Consider the following 26,696-nt stretch of genomic DNA (forward strand, 5'->3'; position numbering starts at 1 on the left):
GCCTTTATCCCTGTAACAGCATCCCCCAGAAACTTCTTTCGGTCTCAGCCTTGGCTGACTTGTCTCTGTCTCTCACTGTCCCTGGAGGGGAACCTTTGGGTTCCGTGAGGGCTGACCCGATAGCAAGTCTTCCTTCCCCCCAAACCTGTCGCTAGCGGCTATGATGCCCAGCCTTGAGGTCAGGGGGTGGGCTTGGGGCTCAAACTGGGGAATGCCCTCCCCGTGCCCTAAACCCCAGGTTAACCTTGCTAGGCCTAGGGACCGTGGGGTTGGTTGACCTGGATGGGCCTGGTTTCTTCATCAGCCTGACAGTGCAACTCAGAGGAACACTGGAGGGTTAAATCTCCAGTGTTAAATAAATTAGTGAATTTTATGGCCGCACCCGTGGCGTATCATAGCTCCCAGGCCAGGGGTTGAATCCGAGCCACAGCTGCGACCTCTGCCACAGCTGTAGCAACACTGGATCCTTTAACCCACTGAGCTGGGCTGGGGATTGTACCCGAACCTCCACAGTGACCGAAACCACGGCAGATGGGTTCTTAACCCCTGCGCCATAGTGACAACTCCCAATCTGACAGGCTGGGTTGGTGAGCCTGTTTCTTCGGATGTTTGGGAGACATCAGTATTGCCTTGGTCAAACTTTAATCATTTTAATTTTGATAAATTTGGTCAGACATTCATCATTGCACATATGGGGGCATAAAGTTGACGCCTCTTCAAGACCAAAATCAGATCCACACGCATGCAGGACTCAGCAACGTGGCTGCTATTATTTCTGCCACAGTCATCGGCAATAATAAAAGGCATGACTCTCACGATTAACTGGTGCTTTGTTTGTTGGGGCACTGCCTATGCCCTCTCTCCCCTGGCTCCCCACCAAGTTAAGGAGCACAGAGTAAAATCTCAGTTAATGATCTTTCCTGCTTTCTCTTGCTCCCACGTCAAGCGAGGCGCTGGGCTTGGAAACCCAGGCTGGTTCTGAGCCACAGGAATCGTCTTCACCGCGTACCCCAGCTTTCACCACCTGTCAAGTGGGGTGGCTCATTGAATTAAATGAGGTGACTTAGCACAGTACCCGGCGTTTAGTAAGCACTCAATAAACACTAAACACAGGCGGCTCCTATTAATTTTTCATAGGGCTGTTGTAAAGATGAAAGAATTAGTCGATGTGAGACTGTCTTGTGAACAGCAAAGCAGATCATTTGTAGTTATTAGGAGCTCTGAATCCCACTATGTGTGTTAAACATGTGTTGGATGCTTTGAGGGGGCAAATAAAACAGTAAGGCCACGAGGGGGGGTACCTGGGGGGCTTTCCTGCCTGTCTTGCAAATGCAGGCCCGGAGGGAAGCAGCAGTTTGGGTCGAGACTATGACTCGGGTTCGATCCCTCGCCAGGAATCGAACATGCTATGGGCGTGGCCAAAAAAAGAAAAGAAAAGAAAAGAAAAAAATAAAGAGGGCAGGATGTGCTTCTGGATTATGACTCCCAGGTCCATGGGGAGGGGTGGGGACACTTCTGATGTGGTCACTTTATAGTCCTGCCAGGACGTAACTGCGGCGCTTGGCTGGTGCTTTATGCAGGAACAAAGGGACGCGGTGTTTACTGAGTCCCTGGGAGTGGAGGCAGTGGCTGGCTCGTGACCCCTTTCTTCCCTGCCCTTCTCGCTTTGGAGATGTCCTTTCTCAGTCCACACACCAGCTTTGTCCCTGTGCCAAACCAGTGCTCCCAGCAGGATGCCAACGGCGCCTGCTTTCGCTGCAACTTCGACCCTTTCCTCTGACTGGGATTTGCCCGCAGACGTGATGGGCTTCTGCTCCCCTGCACATGCTCAGCAAATCCGTCAAACCCAAACTTCCTGCCTACGTAAAGAAATTGGAGGAGTTCCCGTCGTGGCTCAGCGGGTTAAGAACTCGACTAGTATCCGTGAGGATGCAGATTCAGTCCCTGGCCTCGCTCAGCGGGTTAGGGATCTGGTGTTGCCGTGAGCTGTGGTGTAGGTCGCAGACTCGGCTGGATCTGCTGTTGCTCTGACTGTGGTGTAGGCCAGCAGCTGCAGCTCTAATCCCCCTGGGAACTTCCATATGCCGCGGGTACAGCCCTAAAAGAAAAAAAAATTGGAACGCCTTTAGCCTGTGGCCCAGACTTTGCCAAGGCCCTTCCTCACATATTTGTCCCTTTTCTTAGGCCTGGAGAATGTTTCAGGCTTGAGGGCCTAAAAGAGGTTTTCCGTCCTTCTTGACTCTTCAGAACCCCAGAGAAAGGCAGGGGTCAGGCCTGCGAGCCCCTCCCTGCACGTGGGCTCCATCCGAGAGCCCTTGGTGCTGGGGAGGCGGGGCTCGCTGCGGGCTCAGGTGAATGGGGAGCCTGGTCCTTCCTGCCTCTGCTGGGTGGGGACAAACGCCTGCCCGTGTTCTCTGACCTTCTCTTGTCACAGTTCATCTTCTGCTTCTGGGGCCCCTTTCCCCTTTTCAGTTGCTCCCTCCCCTGCCTCTCTTCTCTTCATTCAGACCCTAACCCTCTGCAAAGGGGGTCCTGGTGTCTCCTCTGCAAATTCGTTGGAACCGAGTGCTGAGCAGCGGGCAGAGGATGTTCAGAGGCAAACACAGAGGTCGTTTGCCTGGCTGCCCTTCTAATGCAGATTCGCCCAGAGAATTTGCCCGTTTCCCAAAGTGTTTTCCTTGGAACACTAGAATGCCAAGACGCGCCTTCTCTAGTGGAAAACCTGGACAGTAGAGGATTGTGTGGTCAGATGAGTCTGGGAGCTCTTCCCTCTGCTACGTTTCAGACACATGACCATATGGAAGGCTCTGGAAGGTTCCACACTAAAGAAGCCTGTTTACTTTGTTTTTTTTAATGATAATTTTATTTTATGTTTTAGTTTTATCGATTTATAGTTGATTTACAATGGAAGCCTGTTTACTCGCAGCAGGACTCTCTGTAATAGAAACTGTCCCTCTGGCCTGTTTGTAAGCTCTTCTCGCCCCAGGTCTTGTGCCAGCTGTTTTTGCCAGAAAGCTCTTCCTTGCGCTTGGCTTACAGCCTGTCTCTGTCATGTCCACACGCAGAGCCAGTCCTCCTGGAATGTTCTTGGGAAGTTTATTTACTTATTTGTTTTGTCTTTTTAGGGCCACACCCACTGTGTATGGAAGTCCCCGGGGCCAGGGGTGGAATTGGAGCTATAGCCACTGGCCTACGCTAGAGCCACAGCAACGCCAGATCTGAGCTGCATCTGCGACCTACACCACAGCTCACGGCGACACCAGATCTTTAATCCACTGAATGAGGCCAGGGATCGAACCCGTGCCCTCATGGATGCTAGTCAGACTCGTTTCTGTTGAACCACGACGGGAACTCCAGGACGTTTAAATGGATAATCTGAAGACAGCGCTTCAGGTGCCGGAGCCGAATACTCCCAGCTCCTTCTGCTCCATCCTGGCACAGGGTCTTGTCTGTTCACCTTTCCGGGTGCCCCCACCTATCAGGCCCCCCAAAGTGTGGGACTGGCCTGGAGTGGAACAGACTGTCATGACGGGCCAGGGCTGTGCCCCTTTATTTGGGCTTCAGGGCTTTGCGTTCTTGCTGTCATTATTTCACCCCGTGGGGTTCGGCAGCCTCGTGAGCTCACTGGAGTGTCGCCTGTGTCCACATGTCATCCCCGAGCCACTGGTCTCTATTTCCCTGGGGACCTGAACCTGAGAGATCAATTGGGAGGACTAGGTTATAGGACCTTGCCTTTTTCCTTTTAAAATTGTGGTAAGGTGGGAGTTCCCCTTGCGGCTCAGTGGAAATGCATCTCATTAGCATCCATGAGGACGCAGGTTCGATCCTGGCCTCATTCAGTGGGTTAAGGATCTGGCGTTGCTGTGAGCTGTGGTGTAGCTCGCAGACATGGCTTGGATCTGACGTGGCTGTGGCTGTGGGGTAGGCCAGTGGCTATACCTCCTGTTGGACCCCTAGCCTGGGAACCTCCGTATGCCCAGGGTGTGGCCCTAAAAAACAACAACAATAACAACAACAAAACAAAACACCAAACTGTGGTAAGGTGTATATAACTTAAGGGGCCAGCATACTTCTACTGTGGGACTCTGCCCTAAGATGTATAACTTAAAACTTTCCGTTTTTCAGAGTTCCCATTGTGGCTCAGCGGGTTAAGAATCCGACTAGTATCATGAGGATTCGGGTTCTATCCTTGGCCTCACTTGATGGGCATTGCTGTAAGCTGCGGTGTAGGTCGTAGATGCAGCTAGGATCCCGCATTGCCATGGCTATGCTGTAGGCTGGTACCACTAGCCCAGGAACTTCCATATGCTGCAAGTATGACCATAAAAAGAAAACAATAAAATTTACCATTGTAACCATTTTTTTTTTTTTTGGGCTGCGCCATGGCATGTGGAATTTCTCAAGGCTAGGGATCAAACCCTGAGCCACAGTAGTGACAAGGCCAAGTCCTTAACTGTTAGGCCACCCAGGAATCCCTCTCTTTCTTTTTTTTTTTTTTTCTTTTTTGTCTTTTTCTAGGGCCGCACCCGTGGCACATGGAAGTTCCCAGGCTAGGGATCTAATCGGAGCTGTAGCCGCTGGCCTATGCCAGAGCCACAGCAACGTGGGATCTGAGCCGCGTCTGCGACCTACACCACAGCTCACGGCAATGCTGGATCCTTAACCCACTGAGCAAGGCCAGGGATCGAACCCTCAACCTCATGGTTCCTAGTCGGATTGGTTAACCAATGAGCCACGACGGGAACTCCTCCTTTCTTTCTTTTTAAGGCTGAATAATATTCTGCTGAATTACACACTACACTTTGTTTCTCCATTCATCCGTCGATGGTCACTTGGGTTGTTGCTGCCTTTGGTGAACTGTGAATAGTGCTGCCATGAACGTGATGCCAATATCCATGTGAGCCCCTGCTTTCAGGTTTGGGTACATACTCAGAAGCAGAATTGCTAGGTCATACGGTACTTCTATGTTCAGGACCTTGTGTTCATCCTTGCTCTGTTTTATCCCTGGATATCACCAGTTGCTGAGATCTGGGGGGCCTGGATTCTGCCCCAGTTTTGTGTCACCAGCACATCTGAGAGTTAGCACCCTTCTTAGGTGGCCCTACCACAACTAACAGGAAATCCACGGAACTGTATGGGCAGCTACTCCTGTACAGCTAGCAAGAAACTTTGCTGACTCTGGCAGAGATAACAGGTGCATCATGGTTTTCTGATGGACCAGCTCGATAACCTTGTTTCAAAAACAAATAAGTGGAGTTCCTGTTGTGGCGCAGCAGAAATGAATCTGACTAGAAACCACGAGGTGGCGGGTTTGATCCCTGGCCTCTCTCAGTGGGTTAAGGATCTGGCGTTGCAGGGAGCTGTGATGTAGGTTGCAGACACAGCTCAGATCCTATGTTGCTGTGGCTGTGGTGTAGGCCAGCAGCTGTAGTTCCAGTAGACCCCTAGCCTGGGAACCTCTGTATCCTGCGGGTGCAGCCCTAAAAGGAGAAAAAAAAAAAAAAGGCAAGTAAGCATATGAAATCGAAATTCTACTCTTGGATATATACCCGGGGAAATGCAAACATATGTCCACACAGAAACTTGTACAGGAGTGTCCATAGCAGTATTATTATTATTATTGTGCTTTTTTTTTAGGGCTGCACCTGCGGCATACGGAGGTTCCCAGGCTAGGGGTCTAATTGGAGCTACAGCTGCTGGCCTACACCACAGCCACGGCAACATCAGATCCAAGCTGCGTCTGCGACCTACACCACAGCTCACGGCATCACCGGATCCTTAGCCCACTGAGCGAGGCCAGGGATCGAACCCGCCACCTCATGGTTCCTAGTCAGATTCGTTTCCACTGCGCCATGGCAGGAACTCCCACAGCAGCATTATTCATAACAGTTGCAAGTGAAACAACCCAAATGTCCAGCAGCTGATGAATGCATAAACAAAATATTGTATACAATAGATTATTATTTGGCAATAAATAAAAAGAATAAAGTGTTGACTGATAATGTGCTGCAGCATGGGTGAACCTTGAAACATGATGCTAAATGAAGAACGCCAGACACAAGAGGCCACATAGTGTCTGCTTCTGTGCATGCGAAGGGTCCAGAACAGGTAAATCCACAGAGACAGAAGGCAAACTAGTCACTGATGGAGGCTGGGGAGGAGGAAATGGGGAATGCCTGCTGCAGGGCGTGAATTTCTTTTCTTGGCGGAGCCTGTGGCACATGGAAGTTCCTGGGCCAGGGATCGAACCTGCACCATGGCAGCGATCTGAGCCACAGCTGTGACAACACCCGATCCTTAACCCACTGAGCCACAGGGAGCTCCTTGAATTGCTTTCTTTTGGGCTGATGAACACGAGGAGGAATTAGATGGTGATGATGGCTGTGCAAGCTCGTGGGCACGCCAAAAATCACTGAGCTGTGCAGTTTAAGAGCGAAGTTTGCAGTTCCCGCTGTGGTGCGGCGGAAATGAATCCCACAGGCATCCATGAGGATGCGGGTTCGATCCCTGGCCTCGCTCAGTGGGTTAAGGATCTGGCATTGCCGTGCCCTGTGGTGTAGGTCGCAGTTGAGGCTGGGATCTGGCATTGCTATGGCTGTGGTGTAGGCTGGCATCTGTAGCACCTAGTTCTACTCCTAGCCTGGGAACTTCCATATGCTGCATGTGTGGCCCTAAAAATAGATAAATAAATAAATAAAATAAATAAATAAATAATAGAAGTTTAAAAACAAGTGAACGAGGCCAATCCTTGAATCACTTACGGGAAACCCGTGGTGATCAATTGCTTCCTCTTTTAAGGGCTCGCAAACCATCCCTTGATGGTACAAGATCCTGGACTGGTCCATCTGTGAGTCACACACTCTGCCCACTCCCTGGGAGCCCAGAAGCACCTTGTTCCTTTCCACACCTGGAACACCTGTCTTGTCCTTCCAGGTCCCCAGAAGCCAATAGGCTTCCAGGGGTCTCGTCTGGCAGTGGGAGCCCAGTGGGAGCACAGCGCTGCTGGGAGGCGGTGGCCTCTGCTGAGGAGCAGAGGACAGACAGTGCTGCTGGAGATCAGAGGAGGAGGGGGAGCTCCCCAAGTTCTGGGACAGAGAAAAGGCCACGGAGGGGTGGGTGGGTGGGTGGGGGTGTGCTCGGGTGGGAGGAATGGCATGTGTTGGCCACCACAGCTGGAACGGACGTGCTGGGGAGTCCTGGGCCTCATCTCCAGCACAACCACATGGGGCTCAAATACCACCAGCCCACAGAGTTAGATTTCTGGTTGCCCACAGGCTTCATTTCTTGGCAGATGGAGGTATGGTTCCCAAGAATGGTTTTCTTTTGTTGAGTTGGGAGTGGGTGTGATAGTGAAAAAGCCTGTTTCATTTGTATATGTATTTAAATTTTTTCACTGTAAAATACAGTTTGGTAAAATACATATAATGTTTACCATCTTTTTTTTTTTTTTTTTTTTTTTTTTGCTTTTTAGGGTCACACCCACAGCATATGGAAGTTCCTAGGCTAGGGATCGAATTGGAGCTAGCTGCTGGCCTATGCCGCAGCCACAGCAATGCCGGATCTGAGTCGTGTCTGCCACCTACACCACAGCTCATGACAATGCTGGATCCTTAACCCACTGATCTGGGCCAGGGATTGAACCTGCGTCCTCATGGTTCCTAGTTGGTGTCATTACCGCTAAGCCACAACGGGAACTCCCAAACGGATTTGTATTTTAAAGGTTGATCTTCATACCTGAGCAGCAAGGGATCTCTAAGAAGTGGAAAAATAGGATGGACTTGATGGAAGAAGAGCCAGGGAGTGTGTGAGAAAACTCTGTAACAGCCCAAGTGTGTAGAGAAGGGTAGGGAGTGGTGGAGTGCCTGGGGCAGAAGGACAGAGGCTGACGAGGGCTCCCATGGGGCTGACCCAGGCACCTGGGAGTAGAGGCCACGGCCGGGATCCCCCTGTGGGGAGGCTGGGTTTGTTTCCAGGCAGTTTGGCTGGGGGGCTGGAGGGACAGCAGAGGTGCTGGCTCTGTGTTAAAACTCCGCCAAGGAGTTCCCATCGTGGTTCAGTGGTTAACGAACCCAACTAGTAACTGCGAGGTTGCGGGTTCAATCTCTGGCCTTGCTCAGTGGGTTAAGGATCCAGCACTGCCATGAGCTGTGGTGTAGGTCACCGACACAGCTCGGATCCCGTGTTGCTGTGGCTGTGGTGTAAGCCGGCAGCTACAGCTCCGATTAGACCCCTAGCCTGGGAACCTCCAGATGCCTCAGGTGTGGCCCTAAAAAGCAAAAAAAAAAGGAAACTTCGCCAAGAAGGCAGATCTAGGATCGAGCTCACACCTGTGACCATTCAGACCTGAGACCAGGCAGTGAGCCACAGGACAAAGGGTGAGACCAGAGTGCTGGGGCCAGGCCTGATTCACGGCCCAGCACGGGGGCAGGAAGCAGCTTCCAGAGACAGGAGACCAAAGGATGAGAGGAGGGGTCGGTGGACATGAAGGTGGCAGAGGCCCAGGGGCCGGTGACCAAGGGGAGACTTGTGGGACTGTCAGTTGCTCTGGGTAATGGAATGGGTATCAGGGGCATCCTCGGACATGTCCCATTGTCCAGCGTCAAGAGGCTCTTGAGGTTTGTTGACTGAAACTGGGAAAAGCAAAGGGACCCAGGCATGCTTTTCATGCTCAAGAAACTTACAGAGATAAAAGTCATGAAAACAAGACCCACTTGTGTTGCATGACACAGGACCCTAAGGTGTAGGAGGACAGAGAGGAGTCCCTTCCAGTGGTGACAGGTGGACACTGCAGAGGAAAAGGCATTTGAGTCATTTTTCAGTAAATAAGGTCAAAAGTATGACACAGTTAGGAGCTTCTGCTGTGACACAGTGGATTAAGAATCCGACTGCATGGAGTTCCCGTCGTGGAGCAGTGGTTAACGAATCCGACTAGGAACCATGAGGTTGCAGGTTCGGTCCCTGCCCTTGCTCAGTGGGTTAACGATCCAGCGTTGCCGTGAGCTGTGGTGTAGGTTGCAAACGTGGCTCGGATCCCGTGTTGCTGTGGCTCTGACGTAGGCTGGCAGCTACAGCTCCAATTGGACCCCTAGTCTGGGAACCTCCATATGCCGTGGGAGCGGCCCAAGAAATGGCAAAAAGACCAAAAAAAAAAAAAAAAAGAATCCGACTGCAATGGCTTGGGTTGTTGCAGAGGCTTGTGGCTTTGATCCCCGTCCCTGCATAGTGGGTTAAGACATTCAGTTTTGCAGCAGTGGTGGCTCAGATTCCATCTCTGGCCCAGGAACTTCCATATCCTGCAGGGCAGCCATCAAGTTAAAAAAAAAAAAAAAAAGGACTACGTGTTTAGTAGATTAGCCAGCGTCCTTTCATTCCTCACCAATGGGCTGTCTTTGACCCCGCAGATACGATGCTGGTCGGGATGGCTACATTGACCTGATGGAGCTGAAGCTGATGATGGAGAAGCTGGGCGCCCCCCAGACCCACCTGGGCCTGAAGAGCATGATCAAGGAGGTGGACGAGGACTTTGATGGCAAACTCAGCTTCCGTGAGGTACCCGTGTCTTGTTGGCCCCAAGCCCCTGGTTCCTGAGAGAACCGCAGATTTACAGCCCCTGGAGTGCAAATGGCTTGGATGTTTGACTTACAGTTCTGCTTTTTTCTTGTTGGCTGAACCTGCAGAAGTTCCCTGGCCAGGGATCAAACCCTCATCACAGCAGCGACCAGAGCTACAGCAGTGGTAATGCCAGATCCTGAACCCACTGAGCCAACAGGGAACTCCCCTTACAGTTCTGCTTTTTATTTATTTATTTATTTTAGGGCCGCACCCGAGGCATACGGAAGTTCCCAGGCTAGGGGTCAAATCAGAGCTACAGCTGCCAGTCTATGCCACAGCTACAACAACACTGGATCCGAGCTGCGTCTGCGACCTACACTGCAGCTCACAGCAATGCCGGATCATTAACCATGGAGCAGGGCCAGGGATCAAACCTGCATCCTCATGGATACTAGTCAGGTTTCTTTACTGCTGAGCCACAACAGGAACTCCATACAGTTCTGCTTTTTAAAAATATCTTTAAGGAGCTAGTGAACCACAGTGCTGACATGGAAAATGCTTAGCAAGCAGATTGAAAGTCAATGTGGGTAGCATAACCTCATTTGGGTAAAATGGCAAATATTGAGAAATCCAGAGGGATTTTCACCAAAATATCCATTGTGGATGTTTGTGGGTGCAACGTTGGTGGTTTTATAATTTTATATTTAAAAATATATTTAAACTGTAAATTTGTATAATAAACATTTTAAAATAGTAAAAATGCAAAAACAAAAAAACCAAAAAAAAAAGCAAAGCAATTATGCAAAGGGTTTTATTCTGTGCCCAGGACCTGCTCCCTCAAACAGGTCCAAAGATGGGTTTTTTGGTCTTTGAACCCCTAAAATTGTGGGCCCCCAAAAGGTAAAAACCTCAGCTGTTTTTATTTCAGTGAATAAATCTTAAGCCATTAGTTTTCTTCCATGGCAAGGATACAGCCCCACAAGGATGGGAATTACATGTCTGTGTAATTCTTATTTTCTTTCTTTCTTTCTTTCTTTCTTTCTTTCTTTCTTTCTTTCTTTCTTTCTTTCTTTCTTTCTTTCTTTCTTTCTTTCTTTTAGGACCACACTCACAGCATATGGAGGTTTCCAGGCTAGGGGTCCAATCGGAGCTGTAGTCACTGGCCTTTACCTGAGTCACAGCAACGTGGGACCCGAGCTGCGTTTGTGACCTACACCACAGTTCACAGCAACGCTGGGATCCTTAACCCACTGAGCGAGGCCAGGGATCGAACCTGAGTCCTCATGGATGCTAGTTAACCGCTGAGCCACGACGGGAACTCCTTGTGTAAATATCATTGAAAGGCCTTTAGATACGTCAGTGTGACCAGGTTTTAGAACAACTTTGGTGACACCATCCAGGCTAAAGCTTTGGCCACTGGGAACTGTGGGTCCCGTTTGCTCCTCCCGCCTCAACCTCCCTAGGGTGGGTTCCTGGCAGCCCTGGCTGTGCTGGGTTGCACCTCTGCCTGGTTAGGTTGATTAGACCACGGACAGACCTCTGGCCAGACTAGGTCACCTGGACTCTCTATCTGGGAATTTGAAGTTAGGGCTGCATGTTGGCTCTGCAGGTGGCTATTCCCTCAAGAATAACTCGAGGTGGGGTGGCCATTTTCTACCATGTGGTCTGGGCATGAGAGCTGGAGAGGAGAAGTTGCCTCCAATCCCAAGAATGTTGCCTCTCCCTGTTTCAATCCTCTTCCAGGCCCCTGAATTTTATCCCTGGTTTTTTTTTTTTTTTTTGAGACATCCTTGTTATATAGTGAACACTTCCTTTTTGCTTAAGCCAACAAGTGTATTTCTGTCACTTGCCACCTAAGGGCTCTAACTAATACGGGAAGGTGTTTGCATCGCCAAGCAGAGCCGTGAAATTCAACATTTCCTCGCATTTATTAGAAGCATTTGATAGCTTGTGTCTGAACCTGCTCTTTAGCTTTGTTAGTTCTCTCTGTTTCTTTGTTTTCTGCTTCTCTTTCCCTCCCCCTCTTTGCTCAGAGTCACAGCTCGGACACTGTCCAAATCGCTGCAACATACCAGTCTTTGTGGGCTATAAATAGGAAGACAAACAAGGCTGGGCAGTTGGAGAAATTGTCATTCAGGGGTTGGTGATTGTAATAGATTAAATGGGAAAGTCTGACTTGCCATGCTTTATGGACGGCTGATATTTTTCAGGTTGAGCTGGATTTCTGTTTTCTTCTTTAACCTCCCAGGGCAGGTGGGGGGACCCCTAAGTTGACAGAGATGCTGGTGATCATCTGCCGAGCTGGCAGAGGGAGAGTGAGCACACGTGGCTGGGACCTGCTCTGGGGAAAGACCCTTGTGAGAAAAATGCACTTCAGAGATGCAGAGAGCCCCCCCCGCCCCGCTCCCCCGACAGTCACTGGGATTGCTGCTGGGCTGGGGATGGTGCCCCATCTTTCCTAAGTTGCTTCTCTGTGTGGAGGGGTTACCTGTTTTGCGTTTGCCTTCTGGGCGCCTTCTGTAACTAACTGCTTTGAGAATGGGAACCGTACTGAGCGACTGATGGATATCTGACCCCTTCTCTCTGCCGGAAGCTCATGTTTGCAGCACTAAAGTCTTAGCTGCTTTCAGTCTCTTTCTTAAGAGCCTGACCACAACTGTCCCCCACCCGCCTTGTCCCTCATCCTATTCTTGGGGACCTCACCTCCTTCAACAGGCTTTTATTTATTTATTTTTTATAGCCCGGCATATGGAAAGTCCCAGGCTGGCCATCGAATCCGAGCTGCAGCCCATGCCACAGCCACAGCAATGCCAGATCTGAGTCACATCTGTGATCTACAGCACAGCTCACGGCACCGCCCTTTCTTTAACCCATTGAGCGGAGCCAGGGATTGAACCCACATCCTTACAGAGCCTAGGTTGGGTCCTTAACCTGCTGAGCCACAATGGGAACTCCAACAGGTTTTTTTTTTTTTTTTTTTTTTTTTTTTTTTGGGTGCATAGCATTTTATTTGGCCCGCGCCGCCCCGCCGCCCTTGCCGTGACAACGTTGCTGTCCCTGTATTAGGACGGTGAGGAGGTTCTTGTTGGTCTTCGGATGGCCGCACCCACGGTCTATGGAGCTTCCCAGGCTAGGGGTCGAACTGGAGTTACGGCTGCTGGCCTACGCCCGAGCCGCAGCCGTGCCAGATCTGAGCCTCGTCTCAACCCCCTGCGTGAGGCGAAGGATGGAGCCCGCAACCTCATGGTTCCTGGTCAGATTCGTTTCCTCTGTGCCACGAGGGAAAGTCCTGAATCAACGATGTACGGATTTAGGACGCTATGGAGGGATGCATTGGCCGGCCCCAGGTCATATGGGGTTCCGGAGCCAGGGATCCGATCCAAGTCCCAGCTGTGGCAACGTGATTACTTGAAAGAGGACCCTTTAAAGCCGGGGTGGGGGTGGCGATGACACTGCATGCCATGGAGGTGCTCACCTCACCTTTTCCGCGGTGGTGACAATGGATGCCCTGGCTGCCGTTCGGAAATGAAAGGTGAAGGCCAAGGTCCACGGTCCGTGGTCGGCGTGGTTCGTCTTCAAGGCCACGGATGAAGAAATGGGCTCCAGGAGGAAAGAGTCCAGGCCTTATGCCTGCCCTGCCTGGAGAATCCATGTCGCCACACAGCGATCCATCCCGATGCGTTCGTTGGTCCTGCCTCCAACAGGTTTGATTTCGAAGACTTCTTTGGAGCCAGTGTTCTGGCTCTGCTAGTCTGCAGCAAACTGAATCTTTGCCGGCCTCTAGTGAGAGAGTTTGAAGCTGCAGGTGGATGAACTTGGCATTTCTGTCGAGCCAAACTGACCACTTCGGGCTCCGGGAAGCTGAAAGTCCTTGAACGGCTTGCTTTACTGCTTTGCTTTATATTTGGCCATGTCACAGTGGAGTCGGGGCCCCTGGAAGCGAGAATGACAAAGAAAGACGTGTTAGCAAAGCGTTTTGGGGATGGTGGAGATGGGAGCTGAGACGTCCACTTAGAGAAACACACTTCCCTCTAGGGATTAAGAGCATTAGCAGTAAAAGGAACTCAAGTTGGAGTCTGGAAAACCTCTTGAAGTTGTTCTACCTCTCACTCTCCTTTTTTTTTTTTTTTTTTTTTTTTTGACTTTTTGCCTTTTCTAGGGCTGCTCCTACAGCATATGGAGGTTCCCAGGCTAGGGGTCAAATCAGAGCTGTAGCTGTCAGCCAACGCCAGAGCCACAGCAGCGTGGGATCCGAGCCAAGTCTGCGACCTACACCACAACTCACGGCAACGCCAGATCCTTAACCCCCTGAGCAAGGCCAGGGAACGAACCCACATCCTCAAGGTTCTTAGTCGGATTCGTTAACCACTGAGCCACGACAGGAACTCCTCTCTCACTCTGCTTTAGGTTCACTTCTTTTCTTTTATTAATTTATTATGATTCTTTTTTCTTACTTTTTTTATGGCCGCATCTGTGACATACGGAAGTTCCTCGGCTAGGGATTGAATCAGAGCTGCAGCTGCTGGCCTACGCCACAACCACAACAATGCAGGATCTGAGCCACATCTGCAGCCTACACTGCAGCTCACAGCAACGCCAGATCCTTAACCCACTGATCGAAGCCAGGGATCGAACCCATGTCCTCACCGACACTCTTAACCCATTGAGTTACAACGGGAACTCCTTGGGGAAGCCAGCCAGGGATCGAACCCATGTCCTCACCGACACTCTTAACCCATTGAGTTATAACGGGAACTCCTTGGGGAAGCCAATCTCTAAAGGTGATAATCATGAAACAAACCCTGAAAAACTGAAGTTTCTTCTTAGGTACATGTGTATTAGGCACTGGAAAACCCAAGAAGCTTCTCTCTGGGGTTATCCATTTCTATTCTTTCTAAATGGAAATATAAATACTAGAAGTTGGACAGCAATTGCTTGACAAATAGACTCACTAGAATTTTTGAAAGAAGAGAAGTAAAAAGCCACAAAACTGTCTTGGGGGCCATGGGACGTGTGCGGGTAGGGGTGGGGCGGGGACTGCTCTTGCGGGTTGGTGCTTTTATTTATGCAAACATTCTGCAGAGGTCTTGGTACAAGTTGACTTTAAAGACAAATTCATTCAGGTCACATTTGAATCTGGAGGAAGAGGATGGATTATTTAATAAATGACATGGGGATTACTAACTAACCATTTGGAGGAAAATAGGGTTAATGATCAACTTCACATGACAGATCAGAATAAATTTCAGAGATTAAATATTTACATGTTTTAGAAAAAGCCATAAAAGCAACAGACGAAAACACGGTGATTGTTTCTGTAACCTTGGTGGCGAGGAAGGATTTTCTAAGTATAACTCTGATGAGAAAAAAGGAAAAGATTGATCCTTTTTTTTTTTTTTTTTTTTTTTTTGGCTTTTTAGGGCCGTACCTGCGGCATATGGAGATTCCCAGGCTAGGAGAGGAATCAGAGCTGTAGCCCCTGACCTAAGCCACGGCCACAGCAGTGCCAAATCCAAACTGTGTTTGCAGCCTACACCACAGCTCACGGCAAGACCGGATCCTTAACCCACTGAGTGAGGCCATCGAACCTGAGTCCTCGTGGATGCTAGTGCCACGACGGGAATTCCAAGATCGATAACTTGAAAATTTTTATTATAAACAAAATTAAAAGGCAAGTGGCAGAGCTAAAATATTTGAAACATACCAGGTTCTATCTATAAAGATCCTTTAGAAAACACACACACACATACACACATATATATATATATATTTTTTTTAAAAGAAGACACCAAGAAAGGCAAACCATTTAGAGCAAAAATAGGACACAAATGGAAAACAGGAATAGTTAAAAGAAGTCAGAAATATTGAATTATTTCATTTAAAAAATAGTACTTAGGGAGTTCCCATCATGGTGCAGCAGAAATGAATCCAACTAGGAACCATGGGGTTGCAGGTTCGACCCCTGGCTTTGCTCACTGGGTTAAGGATCAGGCATTGCTGTGGCTGTGGTGTAGGCTGGCGGCTACAGCTTCAATGAGACCCCTAGCCTGGGAACCTCCATATGCCTCGGGTGTGGCCCTAAAAAGGACCAAAAAAAAAAAAAATTTAAAAAAAAATAGTACTCTGAGGTCTACTGGATATTTTTGTTTCATGGCCATAAACTAGATTGTTGACAATATTTTTTGCATTTGCAGACAATGCTTCCTTTTAAAAAATATTTACTTTTTAAAAATGAAAATATAATTGATTTACAGTTTCCATTGTGGCTCAGTGTGCTAGTATCCATGAGGATGTGCAGGCAATCCCTGGCCTTGCTCAGTGGTTTAAGGATCTGGTGTTGCTGCAAACTGCCTTATAGGTCAGAGATGCGGCTTAGATCTGGCGTTACTGTGGCTGTGGTGTAGGCCAGCAGCTGCAATTCTCTTTTGATTCCCTAGCCTGAGAACTTCCTGAGGCTGAGGATGCAGCCCTAAAAAAAGAAAAAGGGGAAAAAAAAGATTAAAGAAAGAAAGAAAGAAAAGAGTATAATTAATTTACATCGTTGTGCAGATAATGCTTCTTCTACTTCTTTTTGTTTTGCTTTTTAGGGCCGCACCCACGGCCTGTGAAAGTTCTCAGGCTAGGGGTTGAATCAGAGCTGCAGCTGCCAGCCTGCGCCACAGCCACAGCAACCCTGGATCCATCCTTTACCCACTGAGTGAGGTCAGAGATCCAACTGTGTCCTCATGGACACCTCCCAGGTTCATTACTACTGAGCCACAGTGGGAACTCCCCAGACAATGCTTCTTAAACTGTTGTGTAAATATTTCTGAGGGGAAGAGTCCCACTGGTGGAATTAGTCATTGGGTGAAAGCATTTTATTTTTGGTACATATTTCCCGAGTGCCCTCCAAAAAGTTTGACTCCACTTCCACTCTCATCAACTAGATAGCAGGGCACCTGTTCCACTGCGTCCTTGCGGGAAAGTGGGCATGTTTTCATTTTTTTTTTTTTAATTTTAATTTTTTTATTTTTTTGTCTTTTTTTTTTTTTAAGCTATTTCTTGGGCCGCTCCCACGGCATATGGAGGTTCCCAGGCTAGGGGTCCAATCGGAGCTGTAGCCACCGGCCTACACCAGAGCCACAGCAACGCGGGATCCGAGCCGCGTCTGCAACCTACCCCACAGTTCACGGCAACGCCGGATCGTTAACCACTGAGCAAGGGCAGGGACCGAACCCGCCACCTCATGGTTCCTAGTCGGATTCGTTAACCACTGCGCCACGACGGGAACTCTTGTTTTCATTTTTGATAAGGAAAAAATAATTGGTCTACAGCCTTTTTTTGGGGTCTCTTTAGAGCCGCACCCACAGCCTATGGAAGTTCCCAGGCTTCTAGCCGGTCTGTAACTCTAGCAGGAGGTGCAGCTGCTGGCCTGCATCACAGCCACAGCAACCCCAGATCCGAGCCACGTCTGTGACCTACACCACAGCTCATAGCAACACCGAATCCCTGACCCACTGAGCGAGGCCAAGGATTGAACCCAAGTCCTCATGGATACAAGTCAGATTCGCTTCTGCTGCACCACAACGGGAACTCCCACATCTATATCCTTTTGAATAGGCTTGGAGATAGCAACTCCAGCTCTGGCCAGCGGGGACTGCTGGGACTGTCTTGGGGACGTTGCCTCTGACCCGACTCACCCTTCCCCCACAGTTCCTGCTCATATTCCACAAGGCTGCAGCGGGGGAACTGCAGGAAGACAGCGGGCTGATGGTGCTGGCAAAGCTTTCCGAGATCGACGTTGCCCTGGAGGGTGTCAAAGGTGCCAAGGACTTCTTTGAAGCCAAGGTAGGTGACTCCTTCCTGTGCCAAGCCTCCCTGCACCCTGCCCCCTGCCTGACAGGAGCTCCCAGTCCCTGACCAGCTCATTAACTCCCTTAGGTCAATGGTGTAGCTTTATTGTGTGAGACGTAGGGAGATGAGAGTGTGTCTGTGTGCCGTCTGAAAAATTAAAAACAAAACAGAAAAACAGCCAAATAGCACATGCATTCAACATTCCGATTCAAACAAGTTTGCTAGTTCAATGTTCCCAGCCTGACTCTGGATCCAGACTTTCCTAAAGAATTCCTCCTGGGGAACTCCCATTGTGGCTCAGTGGTTAATGAACCTGACTAGGATCCGTGAGGATGCAGGTTCGATCCCTGGCCTTGCTCAGTGGGTTAAGGACCAGGCATTGGTGTAGGTTGCAGACATGGCTCGGAACTGGCATTGCTGTGGCTGTGGCGTAAGCCTGCAGCTGCAACTCCAATTTGACCCCCAGCCTGGGAACTGCCACATGCTGCAGGTGTGGCTCTAAAAAGCAAAAAAAAAAAAAAAAGAATTCCTCTCTACCCCCAACCACGGTTGAGTTTCTTGAACAGCTACCTCCATGTTTGCAGCATGAACACCTGTGTGTAAACAAGTGACTAATGGGGCCAGAGGAGGGCACCTTAGTGACATACCCTGAATACTATTTGCAGCCTTGACAATGGCTGGGAGCTGGGAAGCAATCTCCTGTGCACGGTCTTGGAGCCCTTCTTTCTAGATGCTTCCATTCGTCCAAGACAAATGAGCTGTTGAGACTCCCTCCCACTCCTGTGTGAGGCCAGGCAGAAGCCAGCCTCTGGTGGAGCTTTGGCTTATTCCAGGAGTTTGCCCAGAGACAGAGTGTCCTTGGCGACACAGCCCAGCCTGCTCGGGCCCCTAAGCAGCATGCTTTCTTCACCTCTCTGTGATGCTGGTTGGGGACAGAGCACACCATCTCTCAGCCGGTCTGGGAGTTGTGGTGGCCTCCTAATGCCTGAATCCCTCCTGCAGTCATCTGGCAGTTTCAGGGTCAGGCAGACCACCTGCTGTGCCTTCAGTGCCAGCATCATGTGTCCAATTCTGAAGGTGGCTTGGCCCTTCCTTTGTGACTTAATGTTGATTCAACTCAGTTCCGGCAACAGCCAGCACCAAATTAAGCTTGGGAAAACTCGGCCTTGATAAAAATGAAAGGCAGCAGCAGTTAATTCCAGTGGGATACGTCCTCTCCCTTCAGGTACTGAGTCACCTCTTGCAGATCTGCTGCGATGTCTTGGGCAGGGGCCTAGGATTGAACCATACAATCAGTAAGACCCTGTTTACAGTCTGTGCCACATGCTCTTGTTGAAGTCTCTAGAAAGTCTCTGAGAGTTCCCTTCGTGGCGCAGTGGTTAACGAATCCGACTAGGAACCATGAGGTTGTGGGTTCGATCCCTGGCCTTGCTCAGTGGGTTAAGGATCTGGCGTTGCTATGAGCTGTGGTGAGTTGTGGTGTAGGTCGCAAATGCGGCTCGGATCCCGCGTTGCTGTGGCTCTGGTGGAGGCCGGCAGCTATAACTCAGATTAGACTCCTAGCCTGGGAACCTCCATATGCCATGGGAGAGGCTCAAGAAAAGACAAAAAAAAAAAAAAGTTTAAGACTTATTTAGTACAGGTTCTTTTTTTTTTTTTTTTTTTTTTTTTTTTTTTTTTTTTTTTGTCTTTTGTTGTTGTTGTTATTGTTGTTATTGTTGTTGTTGCTATTTCTTGGGCCGCTCCCGCGGCATATGGAGGTTCCCAGGCTAGGGGTTGAATCGGAGCTGTAGCCACTGGCCTACGCCAGAGCCACAGCAACGCGGGATCCGAGCCGCGTCTGCAACCTACACCACAGCTCACGGCAACGCCGGATCGTTAACCCACTGAGCAAGGGCAGGGACCGAACCCGCAACCTCATGGTTCCTAGTCGGATTCGTTAACCACTGCGCCACGACGGGAACTCCAGTACAGGTTCTTAATATAAAATAATTACAAATTCAGTGTTGTTTGTAAAAGTAACATCAGATCAGCTAGAGAGATAAATGTATCATGTTTTGAACTAGGTTTTGTGAGTAGACAGATTAAAATTTATTTTAAATATAAAGTTTATAAAATAAAAAAAAGAAAGTCTCTGGGACTGTCTCTCTCTCTTTTTTTTTTTTTTTCTTTTCATCTTTTTTTTTTAGGGCTGCATCCGTGGCATATGGACGTTCCCAGGCTAGGGGTCAAATTGGAGCTGAGCTGCTGGCCTACACCACAGCCATAGCAATGTGGGATCTGAGCCAGGTCTGCAACCTGCACCACAGCTCAGGGCAGTGCTGGATCCTTAACGCACTTAGCCAGGCCAGGCATTAAACCCGCAACTTCATGGATGCTCATCGGGTTCTTAACCCGCTGAGCCACAATGGGAATTCCTAGGAATGTCTTATCTGGCCATTCCTGACCTGTTATAACCTGGCTCGGATCCCGGCTTCAGCCTCGTCCACCTCTGTGCACAGTTTTTCAGGTCCCGGCATGCCTTTTCACGGCTGGGCCTCCCTCAGTACCTGCTGTTTCTTCTGCCCGGAATGTCCCATTCAAACGCCTGTCCCTTGAAAACTTGACTCATTCTATAAAACTCATGTTAAAGAGTTGCCTCTTCTTGGCTGCTTTTCTTGACTCTCCAGGAGGAGAATGTGTGTCTTTCTTAGAAATGAAAGCAGGATTATAATTCATCTGTTCGAGGCCTTTTTTGGACACTCTGGTCAGAGTATAATTTAACTCAACTTTTAGGAGAGCAGTTTAATATTTCATATCCTTCACCTCTGGAAACTTGCCTCTAGGATTTTATCCTTCAGAGATTTTCATGCACAAAGATGTATAGACAAGGGGCGTTCCTGTCGTGGCGCAGCAGATACGAATCTGACTAGGAACCATGAGGTTGTGGGCTCGATCCCTGGCCTTGCTCAGTGGGTTGAGGATCTGGTGTTGCCGTGAGCCGTGATGTAGGTCGCAGATGAGGCTCGGGTCCCACGTTGCTGTGGCTCTGGTGTGGGCCGGTGGCTACAGCTCCGATTTGACCCCTAGCCTGGGAACCTCCATACGCCGCGGGTGCAGCCCTAAAAAAACAAAAAAAGACACACACACACACACAAAAGATATATGGACAAGGATTTTCATACAGTGCGGTTGATAAGAGAAGAAAATGGGAAACAATCAAAATTCTATTCTCAGAGAATCGAGTCCATTGCGGTGCAACGATACATTTGCACACCCTGCAGCTATCAAAGAATGAGATGCACCTGCATTTATGTGTGGACAGAGGTCCAAAATGAATTAGGCAAAATGATATGTTCGAAACCCAATTTTGTTCAACATTAAATATGAGCTAGATAATCATATACCAAAGCATTCGGTAATCTTGATGTCCGAGAGACTTAGTTTTTATAATTTTGTAAGGTTTTTTATTTTATGTGTGTGCATTATTTTTACAGCCAAGAGAAAAGATGAAAAGAATACTAACATTTTTTGAACTTGTTATATTTATGTGTCTGTGTCCTCACCCACAGACTCAAAGGCAGAGTAGGTGTGTTACCTTTGTAATTACAGTGCCGGCTAATAATGGCCCTCGATAAACGTTTGCAGGAATGACGAATGGAGGGAATCATGGCTTGAATTTGGGAGGAGGCCATAAAGCAGCTGACATTTGTGGCCCATGTTCAGAGATGAATGGGGATTCACCTTGTAATCAGAGAAGGGAAGGCGTTCCTCCCGTGGGAACGGCCAGAGCGAAGGCTCCGAGGCATGGGCGGGGCGGGGGTGGGGGTGGAGAGGAGGGTGTGTTTGGAGGCTGGCCCCTGTCCCTACTGGATGCAGGTGGACAAGGAGCTCTGGGTTCCCCGGAAGGTCAGGCCTTCCCCACCCATCCTGCGGATCTCCAGGTTGGATCCCCTGCCAACCTGCTTCCCAGGCCTCACCCAGCACTACCTGGGCTTTGCAGGTGGATCCATTTCAGAGCCAGGCTTGGAAAGCACAGCTGCAGGAGCTGGGAGCCCTCCAAGGGTTTGAGCAGGGCCTTGACGTGATCAGTGGTGGGCACTACGGGGCCGGACTCGCCTGGGGAGGGGCTGGGTTCTGGGGAGTTTCCACAGACTTCCATAGACACCTGGAAGAGAATTGTCAGTCTGATAAAGTGTGCGCTGATGTCTGGGGAGAAGGTAGGGGTGAACCCCAAACTCCCTAGAGCTCTGTGTATTTCTGACCATTTGGTTGGAGGTGGGAAGCAAAATGGCACCAGGTTACTGGAGCTGCGTGGTGATCTTTTAAAAAAATCAAGACAAGACCCTCCCACCCCTGAATGTGACTGGTTTAGGGAGGAAACGCTACAAGCTGAGTTTTACTGTTAAGTCCTAGGTGAATGCAGACAAAGGGAAGACCTGCCCGCTTGTCCAAAGGGCATACTGTTGTTTGCTCACAGTTTCGGCTCAGGGCCTTTTGGCCAGAACTTGGCCATGCCCAGCTACATGGGCAGCTGCAAAATGCCTGTTTTCCTGGAGATCCGTGTGCCCAGCTGTGATTCTGCTCCTAAAGAAGATGGGCATAGTAGAGACTGAGGCTCAGGGAATAATCTCGTCCACGCTTGTCCATTCCGGCACCAACCACTGGCAAAGGCCGGGACATCATTACCCCGACTGGGCTCGCTCCTGGAGCCCGGGGGTGGGGTCAGTCTCCCCTAGACCCTTGGGCCATGTGCCAGGGGAGCATCTTGTGCAAAGAAAGAAGGGAGGGAATGGATGTTTCACGGACACCCTGCCCCACAGACCACAGGATCTGTCCTCCCAAGATACAGGTGGGAACCCAAGAACTAGAGAGGCTGGACCGCGAGTGGGATGTAATGGTGAGTGGGCTGTGGGGTAGGAAGGAACCAGAGATAAAGGAAACCCTGGAGAAAAGGCTAAGTGGAGGCCAGGAGCAAGGTCAGGAAGAGATCGAATCAGGTGAGGCCAGAGCAGAGGTCTTGGGACCAGCAAATGTGTCCGATTTTTGAGAGATGAGGTTCACTCTGGAGGGCAGATAGTGATAGGGCAAGAGGTGGGTGGGAGGGGAAGAGCCCTGGTGCCTGGCTTTTCTCTCTAGAAGGTTGGCAGGGGAGGCCTGGACAAAGTGGGGATGGCGGCTTAGGATCAGGAAGGAACTTTTGGATTTTGTTTTGTTTTGTTTTGCTTTGTCTTTTGTCTTTTTAGGGCCGCACCTACAGCATATGGAGGTTCCCAGGCTAGGGGTCCAATCAAAGCTGTAGCTGCCAGCCTACACCACAGCCACGTAGGATCCGAGCTGTGTCTGAGATCTACACCACAGTTCATGGCAACGCTGGATCCTTAACCCACTGAAAGAGGCCAGGGATCAAACCCTCATCCTCAAGGATGCTAGTCGGGTTCGTTAACTGCTGAGCTGCGATGGGAACTCCCTGCTTGTTTGTTTTTTATAAAACCCAGAGAAGATAGATGTTGATGTGTTTTTAGGTCACAGGGTAAGCGCTCCAGGGAGAAGGAAACAGGAAGATAAAGAGTAGGGTGATTGATGGAACAAGGACTTGGGAAGCAGAGAATGGAGAGAAGAGGAAGACTTTTATAGTGGAGAAGAAGGACCCCAAGAAGTAAAGGAATTGCAAGGGCCCCCAGCCTTCCTCTGATCTGGCCAGGAGTGGGCAGGTGGGGCGATTGACAGACCCTCTGCTGAGAACTTCAGATTCATGTCTGATCTGGTGCTCACAGAAGCACTCTGGAGGGAGGTGTGATTGACCCACTTTGCAGACGAGAAAATTGAGGCTTAGACAGTGGCTTGTTGGTAAATGTTTAGCAACTGGTTCTCTGGACAAAGTGTGGAGCTATATATCTATATCCATATCTATCTATATATTTAGATCTATACATACACATGCCTAAGATTGTTACATATTTTGATGATATAAAAGAGTACATAGCCCACAATTTAAAACTAATAAAATATGCACTCTTTTTATTGTAGATTCCATGTCGCCTATTGATTCTCAAAAAAGGGCTCCTTGACTTTTTGCTAGACTCTGTTGTCTGTAGCCAGCCCGTGATCACAACTGACGAAATGATGTAGTTCCAGCAGGAATGTTGGTTGATATTTTGTGTGTGGGGGGGGGGTTGTTTTGGAATTCAATGTGGTTTATTAGTTGTGATCTAAAGTTAATTTATAAGAAAAAAGTGAAAGGATGTATGTCAGAACTTCATTTATTCCTCAGTGACGGGAGCAACATCTTTGCTGAACTTGATAATAATTTTCAAATATCTTGGAAGAATGTTCCTTTAATTTTGGAGCTAATCATAATGCAAAGGCTACAGACACTACACATGTTGAAGTTTAATCTGCACTTTTTTGGCTGCACCTGCAGCATACAAAAATTCCCAGGCCATGGATCAAACCACACCCAAGGAGTGACTCCATCACTTTCTTGAAAAAGATGGCCTAGGAGTTCCCATCATGGCCCAGTGGTTAATGAACCCCGACTAGTATCCATGAGGACATGGTTTTGATCCCTGGCCTTGCTCATTGGGTTAAGGATCCGACGTTGCCATGAGCTGGGATGTAGCTTGCAGATGAAGCTCAGATCTGGTGTTATCGTGGCTGTGGCGTAGGCCAGCAGCTACAGCTCCGATTCGACCCCTAGCCTGGGAACTTTCATATGCCTCGGGTGCAGCCCTAAAAAGACAGAAAAAAAAGAAAGAGAAAGATTGTCTAGAGAGTCAATGAAAAATAATCACGCCCTAGTTTGTAGGGTTTGTTGGTTTCCGAGTTGTAAATACTCCATGGATGGCTTTCAAGCTATCAACAAGATGTTGCTGAACACGGGGTTGGGAAGAGTCACAGTAGCACGTTACCACGTAGGATTTCCACCTTAGAGATAAAGTAGACTAGAGAGCCTCAGGAACAAGATAATAGTGGAGTTCCTGTTGTGGCTCAGCAAGTTAAGAGCCCGACATAGTGTCCATGAGGATGCAGGTTCAATCCCTGGCCTCACTCAGTGGGTTAAGGATCCGGCATTGGCATAAGCTGTGTTGGAGGTCAGAGATGCAGCTCAGATCTGGCATTGCTGTGGCCGTGGCATAGGCTGGAAACTTCTCTATGCTGAAGGTACGGCCGTAAAAAGAAAAAGATGAAAACAAAATACAGTGCAAGAACAAGATAATAGTAAAATCTAGTAAAATAATCAGGAAGTGATGACTTAAATATGTACTACTTTTTTTTTGCTTTTTGCTTTCTGCTTTTTAGGCTGCACCTGTGGCATATGGAAGTTCCCAGGCTAGGGGTCAAATCAGAGTTGCAGCGCCGGCCTACACCACAGCCACAGCACCTCGGGATCTGAGATGCGTCTTCAACCTACACCACAGCTCACAGCCACACCGGATCCTTAGGTGTGGCCAGGGATCGAACTCATGTCCTCATGGATCCTAGCTGGGTTCATTACTGCTACACCACAATGGGAACTCCTAAATATATATTACTTTTGTTTGTAATATAATTTTTTAAATTGTGAATGTATAGAAACCAATTTTTTTTTTTTTTTGGTCTTTTTCCCTTTTCTAGGGCTGTTTCTGCAGCCTATGGAGGTTCCCAGGCTAGGGGTCTAATCAGAGCTGTAGCCGCCGGCCTATGCCACAGCCACAGCAACGTGGGATCTGAGCCACATCTGCGACCTACACCCCAGCTCCCGGTAACGCCGGTTCTTTAACCCACTGAGCAAGGCCAGGGATCGAACCTGCAACCTCATGGTTCCTAGCCGGATTCGGTAACCACTGAGCCACGACGGGAACTCCATACATCTGATTTTTAGTATTTAACAATCAGCTCATAACATTCCTGAAAATCAAACCACTGGCTTGCAGGCAGGTACCAGCCAGCTCCAGTGCACCTCTGGGCCTCGAGATGGTCAGTGAAGTGCCCAGGGTCTCACTTCTGCCTACTCCAGAGCACAGGGAACAGGGGAAGGAGATATGGGTGGGCGAGGAGTCCAGAGCGGACAGACCACATTCCTCTGTGTTTTCTAAGCAAGGGAGGAGGAGACGGGCCGCCGGAGTGGCGGGATCCCTGCGGGCTGAGGCTGTGGGGAAAGGGATGAGGGAAGGAGGGCTGAGCCCCACGGAAGGCCGAGCCCCGGCTGGAAATCCTCCCTCCCGAGGGGTTCAGACACCATCCTCGTGAGACTTCCAAGGAAAGCAGGTGCTCAGCCTGCAAGCAGGAGCAGACAAAGGTCTTGGTCCACGGCTGAGACCTGCTGAGTGGGCGAGGAGAGGCGAAGTGCGTCGGGCAGGAGGGCAGGTCTCGGAAGCTGGGTTAAGCCGTGGTGTAGGTCGCAGACGAGGCTTGGATCTGGCACTGCTGTGGCTGTGGCGTAGGCCTGCAGCTGCAGCTCCAGTTTTACTCCTAGCCCAGGAACTTCGATGTGAAGAAAAAAAAAAAAGAAAAAGAGAAAAGAAAAATTGTGTCGACTCCTGATTTAGGATCTTCATAGGCACATAAAACATTAAAAGAGAGAAGGTGGGGGGTAGAAGTGGGCAATAGGGCATGGATGTTGTTGCAAAGATTGGTCCGGTGTCCATTTTGGATTAGAAAGTAAACTAAGGGAGTTCCCGTCGTGGTGCAGTGGTTACCGAATCCGACTAGGAACCATGAGGTTGTGGGTTCGATCCCTGGCCTTGCTCAATGGGCTAAGGATCCGGCATTGCTGTGAGCTGGGGTGTAGATTGCAGACTCGGCTTGGATTCTGCGTTGCTGTGGCTCTGGCATGGGCCGGTGGCTACAGCTCTGATTAGACCCCTAGCCTGGGAACCTCCATATGTTGAAGGAGCAGCCCTAGAAAAGGCAAAAAGACAAAAAAGAAAAGAAAAGAAAGTAAACTAGGGCCAGGCCAAGACATTTGGGAATGGGAACTTGAACTCTGCTTGTAGATCACCATGGGTTCTTGCAAACTCCAACTTGGACTTGTTGCCATCGTGAAGAAAGAGCAGTTTCTGGGGGCTCTAATCTAACATAGGGATCCAGGAGGGAGACCACTGGGCCAGAGCAGGGCTCCAGTGCCTGAGAAGTTTGGAAAACATAATATCCATGAAAGGGTAAAAACGTAAACTGTGCTTCCTGTTGAGAATTTCACTGGGATCCTGTCTTCAGAAGTGCACCCCTGTGACATGCAGGGAGAATTTCATAAAAGGATATTATATAATTTTTCCTAGAGATATGAGAATCTGCTCTGGGCTACCATGGATACAATGAAATAAACCTCAGAATGGATTAAATAAAGAGCA

General features: G+C 49.2%; 1 protein-coding gene across 1 annotated transcript in view; it reads left to right on the forward strand.

Annotated features, from left to right (window-relative positions):
- EFHD1 (EF-hand domain family member D1) overlaps positions 1-26,696 on the forward strand; it is a 49,335-nt gene that overhangs the window by 17,462 nt on the left and 5,177 nt on the right. The window contains exons 2-3 of the mRNA XM_001925385.8: positions 9,402-9,549; positions 17,245-17,379. Coding sequence (XP_001925420.5) covers positions 9,402-9,549; positions 17,245-17,379 — 283 coding nt within the window. The remainder of the gene's footprint in view (positions 1-9,401; positions 9,550-17,244; positions 17,380-26,696) is intronic.

Source organism: Sus scrofa, chromosome 15 (assembly GCF_054392235.1).
Source record: "Sus scrofa isolate SSC_HxYL_T2T_F1_AM1 chromosome 15, Sscrofa_HxYL_maternal_Yorkshire_Landrace_v2.0, whole genome shotgun sequence".
NCBI lineage: Eukaryota > Metazoa > Chordata > Mammalia > Artiodactyla > Suidae > Sus > Sus scrofa.